General features: G+C 35.8%; 1 protein-coding gene and 1 pseudogene across 1 annotated transcript; one reads left to right on the top strand and one right to left on the bottom strand.

The window, feature by feature from the left end:
- Positions 1 to 1,012: 1,012 nt before the first annotated feature.
- Positions 1,013 to 8,152, bottom strand: LOC128237942 (uncharacterized; annotated as a pseudogene).
- A 6,197-nt stretch (positions 8,153 to 14,349) lies between these two features.
- Positions 14,350 to 19,186, top strand: LOC128238715 (protein TANC2-like). The gene is made up of 2 exons (XM_052954888.1): positions 14,350 to 15,003; positions 15,511 to 19,186. Exon 2 carries the CDS (start codon positions 15,639 to 15,641, stop codon positions 19,161 to 19,163), a length of 3,525 nt encoding a protein of 1,174 aa, XP_052810848.1. The 5' UTR covers positions 14,350 to 15,003; positions 15,511 to 15,638; the 3' UTR covers positions 19,164 to 19,186.
- The last annotated feature ends 2,233 nt before the right edge of the window (positions 19,187 to 21,419 follow it).

The following is a 21,419-nucleotide window of genomic DNA, read 5'->3' as shown; positions in this document are numbered from 1 at the left end:
ATAATTAAGTAAAATGTTTTTAGGAGATAACTTAATTCTAAACTAATTGAGAATAAAAACTTAATTTTTCCACACTACAAGTATATACCAGAGAGTAGTTTAATATTTATTAAAAAGATCAACCATAAACTGATGAATTATTTACATAATTATCAGCATTTTCATCACTTTAAAACAGATATTACATAATTTGGAAAAAAATGTAGTACAAAATGTAATTACATGTAGCATTTTAAAAAATGTACCTATCTTTTACATGAAATACTTATCAATTATCATGACATCGTGTTGAAATGAATTTAATATTTTTCTAGCAAGATATAACATGGGGAAATGCTGAATAAATAATCATTTTTACTTGATATTTTTTTTTATTTGATATTACAATGAAGATGATATTTTACTTTAAAAAAACACGTTCGTCCATGGGAGCTGACATTTTGAAACGAATGTTGCGAGAGTTAGCTCCCCTGATATTGACGTATAACCCCGTATAAGTCCGTACCGTTTCCCGTTTTAAAGAAAATTAGTAAATACACAACACGGTTACTTCCCTTTGCCGTACATTAGCGATAATCGATTATGGAATAATGAAATCGATTACCCCCGACCTCGGACACAAAAATCGACTTTCGACAACACTCGATCATCGTTTTATCCCTAATGGATATCATATTCTTAAATTCTGATGGCTGTTAATCTGCAGAAGTTATTTTGAACTGAGTAATTAGATGATTACGTGACCCGGGTAGAGAAACGTTCAATACCATGTTAGTATATTATACAGTACAAAGTTCATATTTATAAAAAAAAAATATTTTTGAATATTTTTTCACATTTTCGTTATAATAAATTTTAGTTTGGAATTATAAGATTTATTTTGATTTTTTAAAAAATGATTGAGTTTGAAAATCCGGTGCCAGTGCCTGCTTCTAATAAACCAAGTATACCATTGTCTATAACAATTTGCCGGTCAGAAATTCTACCCCCCAAGCTTCAGAAACAAATGAGATCACACCTGAAGGTGTTATGCCAATAAGAAATTTCATAGTGTTGTGATGCTTATAATTTGAAAAAGTTAAGTTCTGATTAATAAGACTAGAAGATCGCTGGATAAATATTTCTGTACATTCTAAAATAAATTATCACATTTGGAAATTTCTTAAAACTTGTTGGCATTGTTTCATTTATAATATTTCTGGAGGGAATAACATTAATAACTTTCATCTCCTCATGTGATAAACAGATCCAAGTTATAAAGATATTTGAAAAACTTGAATTTGATATGGAAAATCTATCTGCAATGTCCTGAACCAAGAGTCCAACTTTTAGTCGCAAAAGTACAGCAAACAGTTGTTCAATCAAAGTCAAACTTGAACTTTGTGGCTTTTGCCTGTCCTTCACTGGGGTATTGGCGCCATTCCAATATTGCATTGTTTTGGCCTTAGGTAGAAGGAAGCTGAAAGGGAAATTTATAAATTATTTCATTATATTTGTATTGAATGAAATGGCTTAACTTGGCAGCTGCTAATGTCAGTGTTATGCTTGATACTCCTGTGTTAGCAAAACATCAAGCATGCAAGCCGATATTCACCAAAATATTTAAAAAAATAATAATTTAAGTATAATAATGTTAAATAATTATTTTCAACAATTGTATAGTAAATTCATAAGCAGCCACACCAGAAAAGGGTGATAATTCATGACTTGAATGATAACTAAATGCTGTAATGCTTCCTTTGAATGACTCATTCATTACCTATATAAGCACATGAAGACAGCAAACGTTGGCAGACCAGAATAAAATCTTGTGGCCTTGTCATCATCCTTAATTTTGTTGACCCCCCACTTCATCATCTTCAGCTCTTTCGTCAATCTTTCATTCTCCTCCCTCAGATGTTGGTTTTCCTCTATAAGGGGGTCTGTGTCACACTGCATGCCTGTGGAATATATATACTGAATTCAAAGAAATGTATATACTTGCTTATTTATTATTCACATGCAACTTTAAAGCTGCACTCTCACAGTTTTATAATATCTGCAAACCAATGATACAAGATTGCTGACATAAAAATAAGAGCATAGATTTTCATATTTCTGTTCGAAAATTAATGTTTTATGGCTAAACCCGTTAGAAAGAAAAATGCATAAAACATCAATTAAAAAATGGCTCGTTCAAAGACAAAAAATAAAAAAGTCAAAATGGTAAATCTATGAGAGTGCAGCTTTAAACCGACAATGAAAAAGTAAGAAGTAATGTAATAATATAAAGTCTTGAAACATAACACAGTCATGCTGCATTGCAGCTTTCATAGTAGTGTGGATAACCATTGAGATGAGCGATTGTAATGGATTCAAATTATGGCCAAAAACGCTTGTTTATTTACACATTCTAATGAAATCAAACACACTGATGTCATAAAACAATCCTTTCAGAAAGTATAATTAATTCATGAAACAATAGCAGTGAAGTTAATCACCTTTATCTTCTGTGAAAGTGATGGAAATATCATCATGGTACTCAATGGAACCTGTCTGAACAACTTCGTCAACAACACTCTTGCCATCTCCACAGTATGTGTGCATCGCAGTTGACATATGCAGCATGCTGTCCTCCCTTTCCTTGTGGTCCTTTGCAGCAGCTTCAAATGTCTGTATGATAATTTAAACATGAGTTTTTTAAAACCCAAATCAATGTATCCTGTCTATTTTTTACCATTAATAATACCTCATAACTATGCCACCCGTAAACAAAGTGTGCTGAACAGACGAACGAGTTTCCATTTGGGACCCAGTCTTTTCTGTTCATGGCTTGAATCCAGCTTCTTCGCTTGTGTGAACCTTTAGGAAACTTGAAGAACCGAATTCCTTTCTTTTCGCCACAGAATTTGCGCGATGTGGGCTTCCTAAAACAGAGCAACTTTTCACCATTTTTTACGTTTTGTTTTTTGTTGTTTATGACGTTTGCCACCCCTGGTACGCTTTGTGCATGCGCTAGGTTCAGTACCGCAGTTACGTTGAAAAGGACAATTACCTTACCATAGCACAATTCTTCTTCAATGCTCATGTCATCGATGCAAATGCCCCCTTTGAAGTTTCAAAATGATACATCCTGTTTGTTGGCTTCGGTGCTCATCCAGATATCATTATTGAAATCTGCTTGTTGCTTTCAATGTGAATTTTATCTCGGGTAAGGTTAAGTTGTCGCCTTTCTTTATACAAGAAGGTAGAGCAAAGAAGAACACATGTTAAACGTGTGAAAACAACGCCTGAAAAGGGTTCCAACCAAAAAAAAAAATGACTTGAAAAGTGGGTACCGGATTTGGGTCCATGCCAAGTTCTTGTATTACATAGTGTGACCAAAAACATGAACCAGTTTTGAGATGCCGACCGCGTGTACCTTTATCTAAACGACTCCAGGAAGATTTTTGCTGAACAAAATGTAAACGCAATTGAACAGTTTAACATAACTGACACAGGTCTAAACAAAGCAATGCCACCATGATTTATAGAGCCGTTTCTCAAAGGCATATCCAACACGGTGTCGGACATGAAGATGGGTATTCGTCGAAAATCTTTCTTTCAAAAAGACTCCGAATATATATGCAGTTGTAAATCTTTTATGCAATTTGTTGCGCAATAAGTCTATTTTAGAGATGTATTAATGTGACAACTTAAAAAGATAATTTATTGACAACGTTGGCATTTATTTGATATAAAGCTTCTTTGATATAATTTTTTGTTTGAAACATAACCACACACTTATGTATCCCACATTACCCTACACTTTTGTAACCCTCATTACCCAACACTTCTGTTTCCCACATTCCCAACTATTTCTGTGTCCTTAAAACCTAACACCTCTGTATCCGACATAACCCAACACTTCTGTGTCCAACATTACACAACACCTTTGTATACAACAAAACCCAACACTTCTGTATCCCACATTACCCAATACTTCTGTATCTCACATTACCTAACACTTTCGTATACAACATAACCACACACTTTTGTATCCCACATAACCCAACACTTCTGTATCCCACACTACCAAACACTTCTGTATTCCTTATTACACACCACTACTGTAACCCACATTACCCAACACTTCTGTATCCCACACTACCAAACACTTCTGTATTCCTTATTACCCACCACTACTTTAACCCACATTACCCAACACTTCTGTATCCCACATAACCCAACACGTCTAAATCCCACATAACCCAACACTTCTGTATCCCACATAACATAACTCTTCTTTATCCCACACTACAAAACACTTCTGTATTCCACATAACCCACCACTACTAAAACCCATAGTACCCAATACTTCTTCTTCCCACATAACCCAACACGTCTGTATCCCACATTACCCAACACCTCTGTATCCAACATAACCCACCACATCTAAATCCCACATAACCCAACATTTCTCTATCCCACATAACCCAACACTTCTGTATCCCACATAACCCAACACCTCTGTATCCCACATTTCCCAACACCTCTAAATCCCACATAACCCACCACATCTAAATCCCACATAACCCAACACTTATGTATCCCACATAACCCAATTCTTCTGTATCCCACATTACCTACCACTACTAAAACCCATATTACCCAACACTTCTCTATCCCACATAACCCAACACTTCTGTAACCCACATAACCCAACACGTCTGTATCCCACATTACCCAACACCCCTGTATCCCACATTACCTAACATTTATGTATCCCACATAACATAACACTTCTGTAGCCCGCTTAACCCAAAATTTCTGTATACCACATAACCCAACATGGTTGTATTCCCATATTACAGCACGTCCGTTACCAAAATAACCTAATACTTCTATATCTTATATAACCTACACATAATCAAAGACTTCTGATCAAACATAAACCAAAACGTATGTATCTCAAATGACCCAACACTTCTGTATCCCACATAACCCAACACTTCTGTATCCCACATAACCCAACAATTCTGTATCCCACATTACCCAACACTTCTGTATCCCACATTACCCAACACTTTTGTTACCCGAATTATCCTTATACATATGTGTCCCAAATTACCCAACACATTTGTTTACAACATAACCACACACTTTTGTATCCCACTTTACCCAACACTTGTGTATTCCACATTACCCAACACTTTTTTATTTCACATTACCCAACACTTTTATATACAACCTAACCACATCCAAAACCTCTGTATCCAACATTATCCAAAACGTCTGTATTCCACATTACCCAACACCTCTGATCCCACATAACCCACCACGTCTAAATCGCACATAACCCAACACTTTTGTATCCCACATAACCCAACACTTCTGTATCCCACATAACATAACACGTCTGTATCCCACATTACCCAACACGTCTGTATCCCACATTACCCAACACGTCTGTATCCCACATAACCCAGCACGTCTAAATCCCACATAACCCAACACGTCTCTATCCCACATAACCCAACACTTCTGTATCCAACATAACCCAACACTTCTGTATCCAACATAACCCAACTCTTCTGTATCTCACATTACCCAACACGTCTCTATCCCACATAACCCAACACTTCTGTATCCCACATGACCCAGCACGTCTAAATCTCACATAACCCAACACTTCTGTATCCCACATAACCCAACACTTCTGTATCCCACATTACCCAATTCTTCTGTATCCCACACTACCAAACACTTCTGTATTCCAGATTACCCACCACTACTGTAACCCACATTTCCCATTACTTATGTATCACACATATTAACATAACACTTCTGTAGCCCTCTTAACCTAAAACTTCTGTATACCACATAACCCAACACGGCTGTATCCCCATATTCCAGCACGTCCGTTACCAACATTACCTAATACTTCTGTATCTAACATAACCAACACATAGTCAAAGACTTCTGATCAAACATAAACCAAAACGTATGTATCCCATATAGCCCTACTCTTCTGTATACCACACCGACCAACACGTCTGTATCAGACCTATCACAATATGTCTGTATCCTACATTTTCCAACACTACATTACTACACAGAATGACACTTCCCAAATACTAGTAATCCAACAGGTCTGTATCATTTATAACCAAACACTTCTGTGTCCCACACAGACCAACACGTCTGTATCCCACATAACCCAACCGTTTTGTTTCGCATATAACCCAACACTTCATTGTCCCAATAGCCAAACGCTTCTGTTTACCACACAAACCAAAACGTCATGTCCCACACAGACCAACACGTCTGTATTTCACTTAACCCAACACTTCTGTATCCCGACCAACCCAACATTCCTTTAACGCTAATTATCCAGCTCTTCTGTATCACACCTAGCCTAAATATATGTAGCCCCAATAGACCAACACGTCCGTTTCAAACATAAACCAATACTTCTGAATCCCACATAACACAACACGTCTGTATCATCACAGACCAACACGTCTCTTTCCTACACCGACCAACACGTCTCTATTCCAGATAATCTAACATGTCTCTATTCCACACCGACAAACACAAACGTACCCCAAATCGACCAACACGTCTGTATCCCACAGCGACCAACACGTCTCGTTCCTACACCGACCAACATGTATGTATCCAACACCGACCAACACGTCCGTATCCTACACCAACCAACATGCCATTATTCCACACCGAAGAACATGTCTCTATCCCACACCGACCACATGTCTCTGTCCACACCGACCAACATGTGTCTATCCCACACCGACCAACATGTCTCTGTCCCACACCGACCAACATGTCTCTGTCCCGCACCGACCAACATGTCTCTATCCCAAACCGACCAACACGTCTGTATCGCACATCTTCCATCATGTATAAATCCCACACCGACCAACACGTCTCTTCCCCGCATCGATCAACACGTTCGTATTCCACACCGACCAACATGTATGTATCCAACAACGACCAACATGGTTGTATCCTGCACCGACCAACATGTATCTTTTCCACACCAACCAACACGTCTCTTTCCTACACCGACCAACACGTCTCTATCCATCACCGACCAACACGTCTCTATCTAACACCGACAAACACGTCTCTATCCCACCCCGACCAACCCATTTGTATCCAACACCGACTAACACGTTTGTATCCCAAACCAACAATCACGCCTCCTTCCCACACCGACCTACACAATTGTTCCCCACACCGACCAACACGTTTGTTTTCCACACCGTCTAACACGTTAGTAACAAACACCGACCAACACGTCTCTAGCCCACACCCACCAACACAATTGTTTCCCACACCGACCAACACGTCTGTATTAACGACGACCAACATGTCTTTATCCCACACCGACCAACACATCTGAATTTCACACCGACCAACACGTTTGTGACCCACACTTAACAACACGTTTCTAGCCCACACCGACCAACACAATTGTTTCTCACACCGACCAACACGTCTGTATCCCACATTGACCAACATGTCTTTATCCCACACCGACCAACATGTCTCTATCCCACACTGCGCAAAACGTCTGTATTCCAAACCGATCAACACTTATGTATCCCACATTGACCAACATGTCTTTATCCCACACCGACCAACATGTCTCTATCCCACATCGACCAACATGCTTCTATCTAACACCGACCAACACGTATGTATCCCATACCGACTAACACTTCTGTATCCCACATTGACCAACATGTCCGTTTTCCAGATCGACCATCACATCTCCTTCCCACACAGACCAACACGTCTGTATCCAACAACGACTGACATGTCTCTATCCCACACCGAACAACATGTCTGTATTCCACACCGACCAAATTTATCTAACCCACACCGACCAACATGTATCTTGCCCAAACCGAACAACACGTCTCTATCCTACACCGGCCAACACGTCTGTATCCAACACCGATCGACATATCTCCATCCTACACCGACCAATACGTCTCTTTCCTGCACCGACCACCACCTTTGTATCCCACAACGACCAACACGTCTCTTTCCCAGACCGACAAACATGTCTCTACCCCACACCAACCAACAGGTCTCTAGCCCACACCGACCATCACCTTTGTATCACACACCGGCCAACACGTCTCTTTCCCACATCGACCACCATGTCTCTAGCCCACACCGACCAACGCATATCTTTCCCATACCGTCCAACATTTCCCTATCCCACACTGACCAACAAATGTGTACCCTACATCGACATATACTTTTTGTATCCCAAATGAACGCGTCTGTATCCCTCTCCGTATAACACATATGTATCCCGCACACATCAAAAGTTCTGTATCCCCCACAACCCAACACTTCTGTAACCCACATAACCCAACCAACTATTTTTTGTGTTAATATTGTAACAGAATTAGAACAAAACCAGCCAAGATTTGAGATAAAATAGGTTTGCTATGAACATATCTTAGAAAACTTGCACAGAACTGGCGTATTTGTCCATTATGAATTAGAGGCTTTGCTTCTTAATTGTTTATAACGTCAATGAACAATACAAAAGTAAATTTAAGTACAGAATGCATAAAACACATAATTTGAAGATGGCATTTGGTGTCAACATAATGCAGATTCATTGCTTAAGCATCATTTATACTTTATAGTACTTGGAATATGAAAAAATAAAATAAACAGAAATTTCTCATTTGGAAAATTTCATTCGAACTCAGAAATCCATGCATTGTTCTTTGCGTTTGTTACATAAACTTTCTGCAAAGCATGCTGTCCGAGGACTTCTCCACGAACGCACACGTGTGTACACAATTTTGAGATAAAAATGCAGTTGTTTACATTCTGATAATTGATAAACATGGCGTCCGCATGTAAATAAGGGGTGATGTTTGAGTTATGTCTACGATAATATACTTCAGTTTTAAGGTTAGTGTTTTCAAGATAGTATTACCAATCTTGAAAGCAATGACACATTCTGACCTTGCATTTTCTACCGTTTTTACTTGGATAATCACCTATTAATACACTTATTGTATGTAGCTTCTTTGTCAGTGACCTTTAAATGTGCTATAAAACATGGCTGTATATCGCAGCAATGTAACAATGGCCTAAAGCAGCGTCCGGGACGTTCAGCAAGTGATCAACCAACCATCGAATGCCTCCAGTTTCACAGTAAATGCTGGTCAACGCCTAAATCGTTAAACAATTAAAAGATTATAAGAAATAGTAATAGACTACAATAAGCAGCAATAGAAACATGTTATTGTCTGAAATTGCTGTTTTGTTTCTGACGCAATGTAGATTATGACAATGTTGCTTGCTATATAAGCTGCTATAATTTAGATACAGCAAAAATTTTCAGACTTAGTGTCATAGTAAACATTGGAGTATTGCTTCAAAAAATAAAATTGAAAGGTCAATCACATCGTACAGCAATACAATAGTTTCTAAAATGTCACCTTCAATCACAATTTTACACGTTTATTATACCAAACAATATCAAAATACGCTACTTTAAAGATATTTTCTACGGAAAAAAACTGTCTTGTTATTCTGTTGTCGTGTTTTTTAAAGCTTAATTTTAACTTTTAAAGCTCGCGGATCATACTTTTAATATAACATGTGTTTTTCCTGAATGATTGGGAAATATGCGAAACTGTAGAGGAAACCAAATGCATACATGACCTCAATTATAACAAGAATCTTACATCTATCCTTGTTAAAAACATTTCAATTTCACGATTACTTTTATGAAAATTATTTTCCCTGATCGTGTTAACCACCACGATCTAGTGTTATCCCACCACCAACCAACGTTACCTGTACCACTTCATCTCGTAACGATTGGACTACAAATGCAATGAGCTAAATTGTTAATTTAAGTAATGAAAGTACTATTTGAATATTATTTAAAGCAAAATTATATCATTTTCTAAACTATTTATAACTCAGTTAAATGTAACCTAAAATGGGGAGATTTTTGCAGCCTAAACACACATTATAATTCAGTTCGTTCATGAATACAGGGTATCAGATAACTAGTTTTAGATATTAAATTACAGATAAACGTGACAGAATTTGTATAGATAGCTTTATTTATAAAATTTTAATATCGATTGTGGTTTGTTAAGGTAATCAATTCTGTCCAATATACGCTTTAACAGTGAAGCAAAATGGCTAACATGAGGGATTATTTAAGAAATAAACGAAATCGGAATTACATTTCATGCTCAATTGTTATAGACAAAGTTTTTAAACACGTAGGCCCATTTACTGAGAGCAAACTGACAAATGTGCATAGGAAGATATCTCAGACATTAGGAGTACAGGGTGCATGTATCGACCAGTGCAGTCAACAATACAGGAACGACTTTAGAAGGCAAGTATGCTTCAATCAAAAACTACTGTTGATTTTTTTAAAATATTAAGTCTTCAGTAATAACCGCTAAATGGTATGGGTTTGATTGCAATTCAATAAAACACCTAAAAAAACTCTGTGAGACGACAAACTAACGAGCCGGAGTTATTGATAATATTATACACGAGCGCTGCAGTGATATTATATATGCTTTCAAACACGAGGATAGAGGTTGACGTAACTGTTTTGTACCGTTGTCAAAGACAACGCCCAATAACTTTCTAGCGTGCGGAATAAGATTATAACGTTGTTTTTCATTGGCACGCTTACGCTACGCCTTGTGTAACCTTAAACGTAAAGCCAGACATAAAAACAGACTCAAAATGACCACTTCTGCATATGTTTGTCATTGATCTGTATGTAAACAAACACATTTTCTTAGGGATTTGTGAAGACGTGTACTTTTGTTGCGAAACTTTACCCAGACATTATTCTTTGGCTTATAAGGTGTATGTATGTGCAAAAACAACATTGATTTAAGATTTAATGTACTTTCGTAGACGGCACTTTCTGTGTCTTTGTGTATATATTTCCACAATGTTAGTACTGAACATGATGCATAAACTAGGAATGTGTGCTATTTATTGACAGCGTCATGCTTTTAATCAACAGCAAACACGACATGCTTCCTCTGGAACTGCAATTTAAGGAATGAATTTCGGGCTTGATGTTATTATCGGGGTATGAACGCAGTTGGGCCGGTCAAAGTGTATGGAGTCCGAAGGACTCAGCGCGTACTTCGACCAGCCCAATTGCGTTCATATCACCGATAATGACATCAAGCCCGCAATTCATTTCTTATATTTACACCAATAGTTCATTATTTCATTCAATAATTGTTTAAAAAATACTTAATTTCATTTTAAAAAACCTTTCAGTAACCCTTTCCTACCCATTCTGTAAATAGAACGACCCGACTGTAACCGGAAGCATTTTTTTCAAATGACTTCACAATATCGCGGGAAAAGATCAACCACTTGAAAACACTTTAAAACGTAAATTTCCAACAGTTATGGCAATAATACATTTAAAATTTAATAAATTAACACTTTCTAAAATGTTGATTTATATTTTACGGGACTTCTGACACAATACAAACAATAACAAGATAAATATTTTTCATGTATATTGTTATGCAATGAATTCCGATCCGAACATATCCGAAGATGTTGCTTTCATCGATTGATGAACGCAATTGCCGAAAGGTAGTTCATTTAAGGAATGGAAGTTGAGGTGTAAATATTAATGTATTAACTAGGTATTTTCGAATGACATCGCCACTTTATGTGTTAAGTCACACATATTTTCATCGATTCATAACCTTTTTTGTTTATATATATAGAGATCCTATAAAACCTTTTTAACAAAAATACGCAACATTAAACAGATAAGCGAGATTAATTTTTCATTGTCTACGGTAAAATCATTCTTCAAGTGTAACTTACGATCGATTTTAACAGATCTGATGTAACGTTTAATATTATTTTCGGATCACTTTTTTATTTAATGTGTTGTATTTATGCCGATGAAGATATATCTCAAACAATCTTAACAAACCATAATAAAGAATTAATGAAATGTTTTCTAACTAATATGGGTAAACGAATTGATCGTCCAAACCAAAATCGAGATTGGGTGGATGGTTTCCCAATGGGTGGCTCCAGGTGAAGCCCATAACCGCTCAGGAACGTTTGACGTCAAACAAAAGCCCGGTTCAAAAGACATCCGGCTTCTTAGAGGAGAATGGCCGGAACCAGGTCTTATAGGACGTTAGAGTGTATAACTCGACACACAAAGGTCTCCATTATAGCCCAATGGGCGACTCCCGCTAATTGTTCAATTGACAAAAGCGGCATATTAATGCCTATAGCTTTGACAATAAAAGACAAACGTAATAAAGAAAATAATGCATAGCATCAAGTCGGCAAAAGTTGGTATTTAAGATCAATATTTTTGAAAAAAAAAAAAAATTGTTGTTAATACAAGTAAACATTCTTTGAAACACACTGTACTGAACATTTAATCGTGCAACGTGGAAAATATCAAAGCTACATTTTGTGCCATATCAAATAAAGTCGGCGCCCAGGCCTAAGCACCGACTAATAATAATAATGAAAACAAATACAAATTAAAATAAAAGTAAAGTGGTAAAAGGTAAAGTATGTCATCGCTACACATAAATAGCATAGCATAACGTTTTATAAACAACTTAAGTTATATATTTCACTCAAAATTATTGTAAAAGCATCGACACGCTCTCCTTGAAAATTGGATCAATGCTACGCATAAAGCCCGCATTATTGCCGCACTTAATGAACAGGCAGTATCTGATATGAGTATACAAATCAATGACACAGTATAGTTTTTCTTTTCTCAATACAACAAAAAGAGCTTTTAACTGAATACACATGGGACAGCAAAGGTGGTAAATAATAGAATAAAAGAGAGCTTTAACTAAATACAATGAGCCCGTATTTGTTTAGCGTTTAAAAAAAGTGCAGAATATTTAGCAATGTATTAACTCGTCCATGTTTAACTTATAATACAACCTACATTTTCAGTCAATTATTTTGATGAGCAAACTTCTTCTTATGTTAATGTTGCATCAGCTTCATACATTACAAAAACTCTCAGAGTCTTTCCTCTGCTGTTCTATCCAATGATGACTGTTTTGCCAACATATCCTACAATAATCACAAACGGTTTATCACATAGCCAGTACATTAAAAAGTATCTACGAGACTAAGAACTCTTAACATGAAATAGGTCAGTTAATGATCAGCATGTCAATTAATTTATACAAATATGTATGATATGGGTGTAAACAAATATATAAACAATACCTTTCAACTCGGCACCGTCTGCGTAAACAGGGAGTGCGAGCACCTGCTGACCTAATAAATAAAAAATTCCGCTTGCATCATCGAGCTGAGTCTTAGAATAAAACGTTAGTGAAAGCGAAATTTAAAATAGTCTCAGTATAGACTGAGTCTGAGTTTGAGTCTATAAAAATGTATGTGAAAACAGCCTCTGTTGAGCAGGCATGGTGCTTTACAAAAAAAAATGTTTTAATATGCTTCAAGATGCGCGAGTATAGCAGCCATATCTTATTTTGCCTTAAAGGCGCACAATGATGCAAAAAGATTTCTTTATTATTTGAATGCTTTATTATGTTTCACTCATTTGACTTTAATGGTAACAAAACACATATAATTAAGTACAGAATACTTATTAGCTACTAGGCTACGAATAACCAAGTTGAAAAGGGCCAAAAAATATATGATATTGTTTTAATCTGTACCTAAATCATATGCATTTTTATTTTGATCATTAAAGTCTAATGAGTTAAAACGATCATGCATTAAATTAAAACAATTGAATCATGCTACAATGTGCGCATTTAAATATTGTTGGACATTATTTGACCAGCAATTAGCTTGTTATTATTTTCTTATGTTATTTTCTGTCCACCAAACTATTTCTTAGCAACCACCGGCCAGAGGTCATTGTGGGTTGTGATATTTGTGAATTTACTGTACAGTTCACATAATGAGGGTGTGGTGCGAGACACGTTTTTTGCTTGAAAACAATCTCTAGTTTCAATATATTCGTTGAAACCTGAAAGTTGAAAACATAACAAACAAATACACTTTATGTAACAAAATAACCGACATGAAGCCACGTACGACTTTGTACAAAAATAAATGTTATTTATAGCAACTGTGTAATAATATCCTATTGACCATGTCACTAACTTAAAGTTAACTTTTAATTGAGCTGTATATGATCATTTTTAATCAACAAGAACGGTTTGTGGGGTCAGATATGTCCCTTTTAAAACATAATATACTATCAATTTAACTTCAAGTGCAGTAACAATATAAAGTTACAAACGTACGTATACTAATGCTTACTGTAATCGTTGCAGGTGGTGTCAAACTTGCCAGGATTGGAGGCTTAATCTCTTGAAATACCATCTATATCCTCGGAACATCACATGGTCTGAACTAAAATCATGGGAATGGCCAATCGACCTAACACATATTGCCGAGGTGTTTATGATTCAGGGATACGACAAAACAAACCTCAATCTACAGGACGTGACAGTTTCCTGTAACATTTGGAAGCGTTGTGATGAGTTTCCAAGAAGTCTGATTCCCATAGCAGATGCTGTTAAGAATTGTAGAAATAAGTTATGCCATAATCTAATGGACTGTGACGATAACTTGAAGACTGAAATGTTCACGACACTCAAGGACCTTGTTCGTCACAATGATTTATCACAACATATTGGCATCGCTAATATCGCAGACCTTTCCGAGCATATTCGTGACCTTGAAAATGACATATTAACCGAGTATAAACAAGAAATAGAAGAAACGTTACAAGAGATAAAAAGAATATTAACTGATAACAATAAACAAGTCAGTAAACCGTGGAAACTCTTCTATTCCTTTTTTGTAGTGTGCATTGCTTATGTTTTCTACCACTTACATTACTATCCGCATTCAAAACTAATGCAGGGGATATTTACGATGAATTGGATGAGGAATGAGATTGGAGATAAGACTGTATGTAGTTCTTAGGTCAGTAATTACGAAGTTTACGATATTTATACTTTTGAAAATAACTATTCCTTATGGCCCTCCATTACAAAACCAGCACTAAGGCCTAAAAAAATACATTTGGTTCGGTTTACCCGACCCTACCTACGGAATAGGCGCCGACCCTACCTTTTTATAGTCAGTTTGAAAAAAAAATGAAAAACTAAAAAAAAATGATATGTAGTTAAAAACCTTAAATGCTTACTCAGAAGATATCTTTAACACCATTCCGCTATGATGAAAATGACATTCTTATATAAATCTAATAATAAAAAAGCCAACCTATCCCTACCTATTTTTGAAAAGGATATAACCCTAACCAATCAATTTTGTTTATAGGCCTAAGTATAAATATAAACAAATCCACAAACAGCAGGATATGAACCGGATCGGAATCGTATCCACTGTGTCAAGACAAACATACACTTTCAAAAATTAAGTTCATGAATGTAACATAAAGATTAACATAATAAACGTTTCATTTTACAGAGTGTTTGCTAGAAGACATCAACGGGGATTTTCGAAAACCTTTGAGACTGGAGATTTATTTAAAACGCCACAAAGAATTAGTGGGACGAGACTGGCTTTTTAATTTGACTGAACATAATTTGCAAAATATGAATGCTTCCAAGAACGGCCTTGTCCTAGAAGCCGATATGGGTTATGGGAAATCCGCTTTTGTCGCTCATACTGTGTGCGCAGGCAAAAACAGCCAAGGTCATCGATTGAGGGAAATGTTAGTTGCTTTCCATCTTTGCAAATTTGATGTTATTCTTACCAAAAAGCCTGGAGTATTTATCCAAAGACTAGCGTCAATGATTTCCCACTTTATACCAGAATTAATGGACACGCTTAAAATGGACGGTCAATGTTTCACGCATTACCTTGGCGAATTATGCAATGAAGACCCACTCGGATGTACTGATATTTGCTTAATACATCCTTTAGAAAGACTTATTGCAAGAGGTTTTAAACCCTCTGCTGTTAAAGTGATTCTTATTGATGCCATAGACGAGTGCGCAAATTACAATGATGCAGACGATAATGCTATTTTTGAAGTCATTCGGAAGAAATTTCACTTATTTCCAAATTGGATAAAGGTGCTAATGACCAGTCGAAGATCAAAACAAAACATAAGATTATTACCTGATTTTGATGTGATATATTTGCGAAGCATGGACAAAAGAAATTTGAGAGACATACAGTCATATTTGAACAATACAAATGTCAAAATTCTTGAACAAACTGCGAGCTTTATTATAGCGAAACATATGGTTGAATCAAACAACTTTACAGAAGGGAACTTAAGAAATCTTAACCGATTTTATGATGACCAGTTTGAAAGAATATTTGGAAAGGAATTTGTATTAGCAAGAATTATTCTTGAAGTCATAGCCACTACCTTTTGGACAAAAACAAAACGCAATATAATCGAAATAATTACAAAGATTTCAACAGTGGATGAACGAAGCCTTAACAATGAATTCGAAAAGATTGGACATTTTTTTATAATTGAAAATGATACATTTTCGTTTAATCACCACTCTGTTGTTGAATGGTTGGAAACTACGTCTCCTGAAACGTATAGAATACGACGAGCAAATGGTCATAAGATAAATGCTATGTATTTACTGAACGTAATTGCAACAGGTAGGAATATAGTCATTGATATCGTCGATTTAGCTATACATTTAATGAACAGCGAAAATCATGATGAATCGATTGATTTATTTAAGAACATAACACTTGAACAAAAAACGCACATTGAAATGAACTTTTCTGAATCACCCTTGATACGATGCGTGAAACGTACTGACTGTTCAACCATACCTATTGTTCTGTACTTTCATTTCAACAACACTGAAGAGCTTAGTAGCGAGAATTTTACTGCGGCGTACATTGCAGCTGCTACGGGGAAATTGTCCGCTTTAAAAGGTCTTTGTGATCATGGGGCTGATGTGAATTTTAGAGTTAAATCTTACCACGGAACAAAGCTTGCCAACGTTCATAATGCCGTTCAAGTTGCTATGATTATGAAGCAGTGGGGCTACGGACTGCTCGATATTGCCGCTCAAAATGGACATGCACAAATTGTAAACTTTATTTTGAGAGATAATACTCTTTTCGGCAACTACTCATACCACATATTGAATGGTATCAATTTAAAGCCTGTGCATCTTGCATGCAAGTCCGGTTATGTTGATACTGTCAAAGAGTTTTATATATACAACAAAGGAAGTGTTGACTGGCAATGCCTGTATTTTGCATCGGACGGCGGGCATTTATCTTTAGTGATTTACTTAGTGAATAAATTGAATATAACTGACAGGTGCCGTAAGTGTAATGAAGACCTTACATGGATTCCTTCGGGATGTTCCCGAATGCATGGTAGGAAAGTAGAGATAGTGTCCCTTTTTGACGATTGGGGTGATCTGTCATGTGAAAGTGCACTCCATGCAGCAGTTCGAGGAAATTATGTTAACATATTGAGAGTGATTATCGCTAGGGATAGTGGCAGATCGCTTAGTTGTTTGGATCGAGGAGGGAGACCACCTTTGCTTTTGGCAATTCAAAATTGTCGTAAGGATATTGTGAAATACATCCTTGAAAATCACAAGCAGTTTGCACACATAAGATATTCGTGTGGAAATTCAACTAAGATCAATGATAAACTTAAACTAAATGAAAATGAAGAAAATCTACTGTGTGCTCAGATATGTAAACCAGGTTTTCGACTCGTGGATGTTATAGCAGAGCAAGGCGATTCATGGACTTTCGAAGAATTTAATCAGCATGGAATATATCTGGATTTTTTCACGCGGGATGTATCCGGATGCTTTCCCGCTCATACTGCTGCTTGCAGTGGAAATATTCGACTTCTAAAGCACTTAATACAAGACCAAAAGATGGATATAATGAATTTGCGATGTGACAACAAGTCTACACCATTACATTCAGCGATAATTTGCCAAAGCAGCATATCATTTGATTTTATTTTAGAAAATGTTGACAGTGCTAACACAGAACTTCACAAATTTAGGTTTGCATACATGTGGTTAGCGGTTAACCAAACTGTCTTTTCATTAAACCATAAGAAACAACCATTATCATCCATAATTATTACGTTGTTCTCTATCTTACCCGATACAGTTAATGCATCGGATCACTTTGGGAGAAACCCTGTATACTATCTCATTCAAAACGGCCATTCAGATGTGTTAAATAAACGTTTTTTGACAGATAGATTTAGCTTTGATACTCTGCTGACAAGAACAGATTATTTTGAACAAACACCAATTATGTTTTCAGTCAGAAGATTAGTTCCACGGAACACTTTCGCCGTGTTGTATGAGCATTTATATTTGGAGAGAGATTTGCATTTAAGCGAATTGCCTACAGACCAGCGGTTCCTAGTTCAATCTGAATACACGTTTATCATGGTATTACAATATGCAAATTTAAGGAATTTATTGACTAGTTCGGTCAAAACAAGAATTTTAGGAATATTGATCAAGAAAAGACTGTTTTATTCATTTCACTTCTGTTTATCACATATAGTTGGTGAACGGGAGAGGTATCAAACATATGTTTTGAATTCTGTCTTGGAGAACGACTCTCTTGGGCTATTTTTAGCATTCTATTATAGGATGTTTTATTTTGATATCGATAAATACTTTAAACAGGGTATTGACATCCATAAAGTAAAACACACTTTTCCATTTTTGCTTTGCAACAGTTGTAAACGTCTGACCAAAATTTGTCTTGTACATAAAATGGTACATAAAGCAGCTCAATATGAAAATATAAACAGCGACATTTATGATAGATTTGAAAAGATTGAAATAAAATTTATGCTGAATATAATTTTTAAAACGGTCAACGGCGATGTCTTAACAAGCTGTAGAAATGAAAACGGTCAAAACGTTTTAGATGTTGCAATTCAACAAAAGTCCATTATGTTAACATCTTATTTTCTTGACAAAGGAGTCTCGCCTAGTTTTTCACATGAATCAGTTTTATCCAATGCTATCAAAACGTCGGTCTTTCGGGAAGGCCGTCAAGTCAGTTTGTATAATTCCACTGATAATGACACAGCTTTAGAATTTACTGTTTTAAAATTCGTGGAAATTTTGTCCATTTAAAACAGGTCTTCAACAGAAGATACTAGTTTTATATTTAATGAATTAATACTCAATAACGTAGTTTTAAATGGATCATATTTGATGTATCAGGACAATGTAACAGATTATTTTATCTCGTTTTATATTCAAAAATTTAAACGCTCAATTTCCAGGATTTTCATTTGCGATCAATATATAAAAAAACTTTCTTATATACACTTGCTCGCTATTCAAAACTTTATCTTTTCCGTCGAAGCATGTTTCACTAATTTTGGAAATGAAGTTTTGGAATGTAGAAATACAAACAACTTCACACCAGCATACCTTGCTTTAATATTCGACAGAACAAATACAACTTTTGACTATATCCAATCAAAAACACAGAGTAAAGGGTTAGTTACATATCCAGAAAAATATGCTGAGCAGTATCTGGTGTACGTGCTTTTAACCAAATTTAGAAAAGTAAAAAGTCTTAGATGTCGAGATCAATTTATGAACAATCCCAAAAAAGTACTTTACCATTATATTAAACTTTACAGCTGTTTAAAATCTTTTTCAACTGTACTTACGTCTTACAATGTTCAGGAATTGAAATCAACAAAAAGTGACTTAAAATTCTTTATATATTGGAAATCATTTCATGATGTACAAGATTCACTAACTAAGATTAACTTGTACAAAGTGGCAAACGGACATCAAATCCAAAAGTTTATGTCTCTCTATTCTAAAATTTGTGTCTTTCTTATGAAACGAAAACCCCAGTTATTATCCACCATATCATCTGACGATATACTATATAGTTATGTGAAAGCACTCTTACCAATTGAACATCATTGGGTTTTAAAATTAGACTTGTATTCATTTATGAAGGAATATGGTACGCATATGTGTATCAACTACATTGAATTATTATTTGATTCACAAGATATATTTCCAATAATTTCGTTCCAGGATTCCTATCGATTTGATTCGATTATCAATCGATATTTTTCAACTATTTTAGAAAGCGAATTTTATACAAATTTATTGCGGTCTAACTTTTCAACACCGTTTTTGTTAAATCGAAGAAATATGTTATTGTTCAAGTATACACGCCACAATCGTTTATATTTACAAAATCAATCCAAACGTTTTTTCTACTTAAATTGTATATCATCTCTGCCAATATATAGTTTTGCAGTTGACATGAATCATTTTCAAGAAAAAGAATACTTAGAAAATATGGTGTCTGCGAATAAGCGTTGGATTTCGTCGATGTCAGGTTCTATGTTACAGAGCCTTTATTTAAAGTTTATAGAAGGAGATTAAAGAGATAGATAAGTGTTTTCTCTTTCTACTTACTTTCGTTTACCTTTTTTATGTCTATACCATGTAAACCGATTCATTGGATTTTGTATAAATTCATTTTTAATACTTTTTCAAAGGCAACGATCTACAGCTTCAAATATAATTCATGATATTTAGTAACAAATTGATGTTTGTAAAATGCTGTTAACGTCCAACTCTCTGTTAGGATTTATGTATTTGTTTATATTCTAAGTTAAGTTTTATTATTAAGTTCTATTATTCGATGGGTTTTTTGTTTTTTGAATAAACAGAAATCGCTTTGTCTATAACTGTGAATAAAGCTTTGTCATGTTTTTACAACGACTGTCCCCTAATGCCAGTGGTGTGAATGTGATAACAATACACTTTACACGCTACATGTGGCAATAAGGGTAATAAATCGTCAGGTACTATAAACAGTTCCCAACAACCAGCTATTAGTCAAGTGGCATTATAGCTATATATGGTAATAAGTCCCTTATCCTGTATAAATGTTGTATTTAACAGGGCCATGCGGTTTTTCCTTGGTGTTGGTAAATATAATACCAATGCTGCAGTTATAGAGAAAATAGGGTGGTTGCCATTAGAAGTCCGACAGTGGAAATCTATATGTACCTACTGGTCGCGCCTTTCCAACCTTGGTTTGTCACAGCTCAATAAACGTATTGCACTTTGGGCTGGTGCAAATGGGAGTAACTCATGTCGTAACTGGTTTTATTTGATTAAGCAGAAACTATCCTCTCTGAACTTGGATATTTATTGCAGTATTGAACCAGTTATACCTAAACATGCTATTTTAAGTAAAGTAGAGGAATTGCTGCTGCATCAGTTTACGCAGCGCTGGTTGGCTCAGATTAATGATACAGTTGGTACATCAAGTAGAGGGCGCAACAAATTGCGTACATACTGTTTGTTGAAAACTGAATTTGGTACAGAAAAGTATTGTAAAAT

Source organism: Mya arenaria, chromosome 6 (assembly GCF_026914265.1).
Source record: "Mya arenaria isolate MELC-2E11 chromosome 6, ASM2691426v1".
In the NCBI taxonomy this organism is placed as follows: Eukaryota; Metazoa; Mollusca; class Bivalvia; order Myida; family Myidae; genus Mya; species Mya arenaria.
The sequence above is the reverse complement of the archived record's forward strand: the minus strand, read 5'-3'. Positions and strand labels throughout refer to the sequence as shown.

What these genes read in the sequence shown, in the direction of transcription:
- LOC128238715 (XM_052954888.1), top strand. Translation starts at nt 15,639, where the DNA reads ATGAATGCTTCCAAGAACGGCCTTGTCCTAGAAGCCGATATGGGTTAT.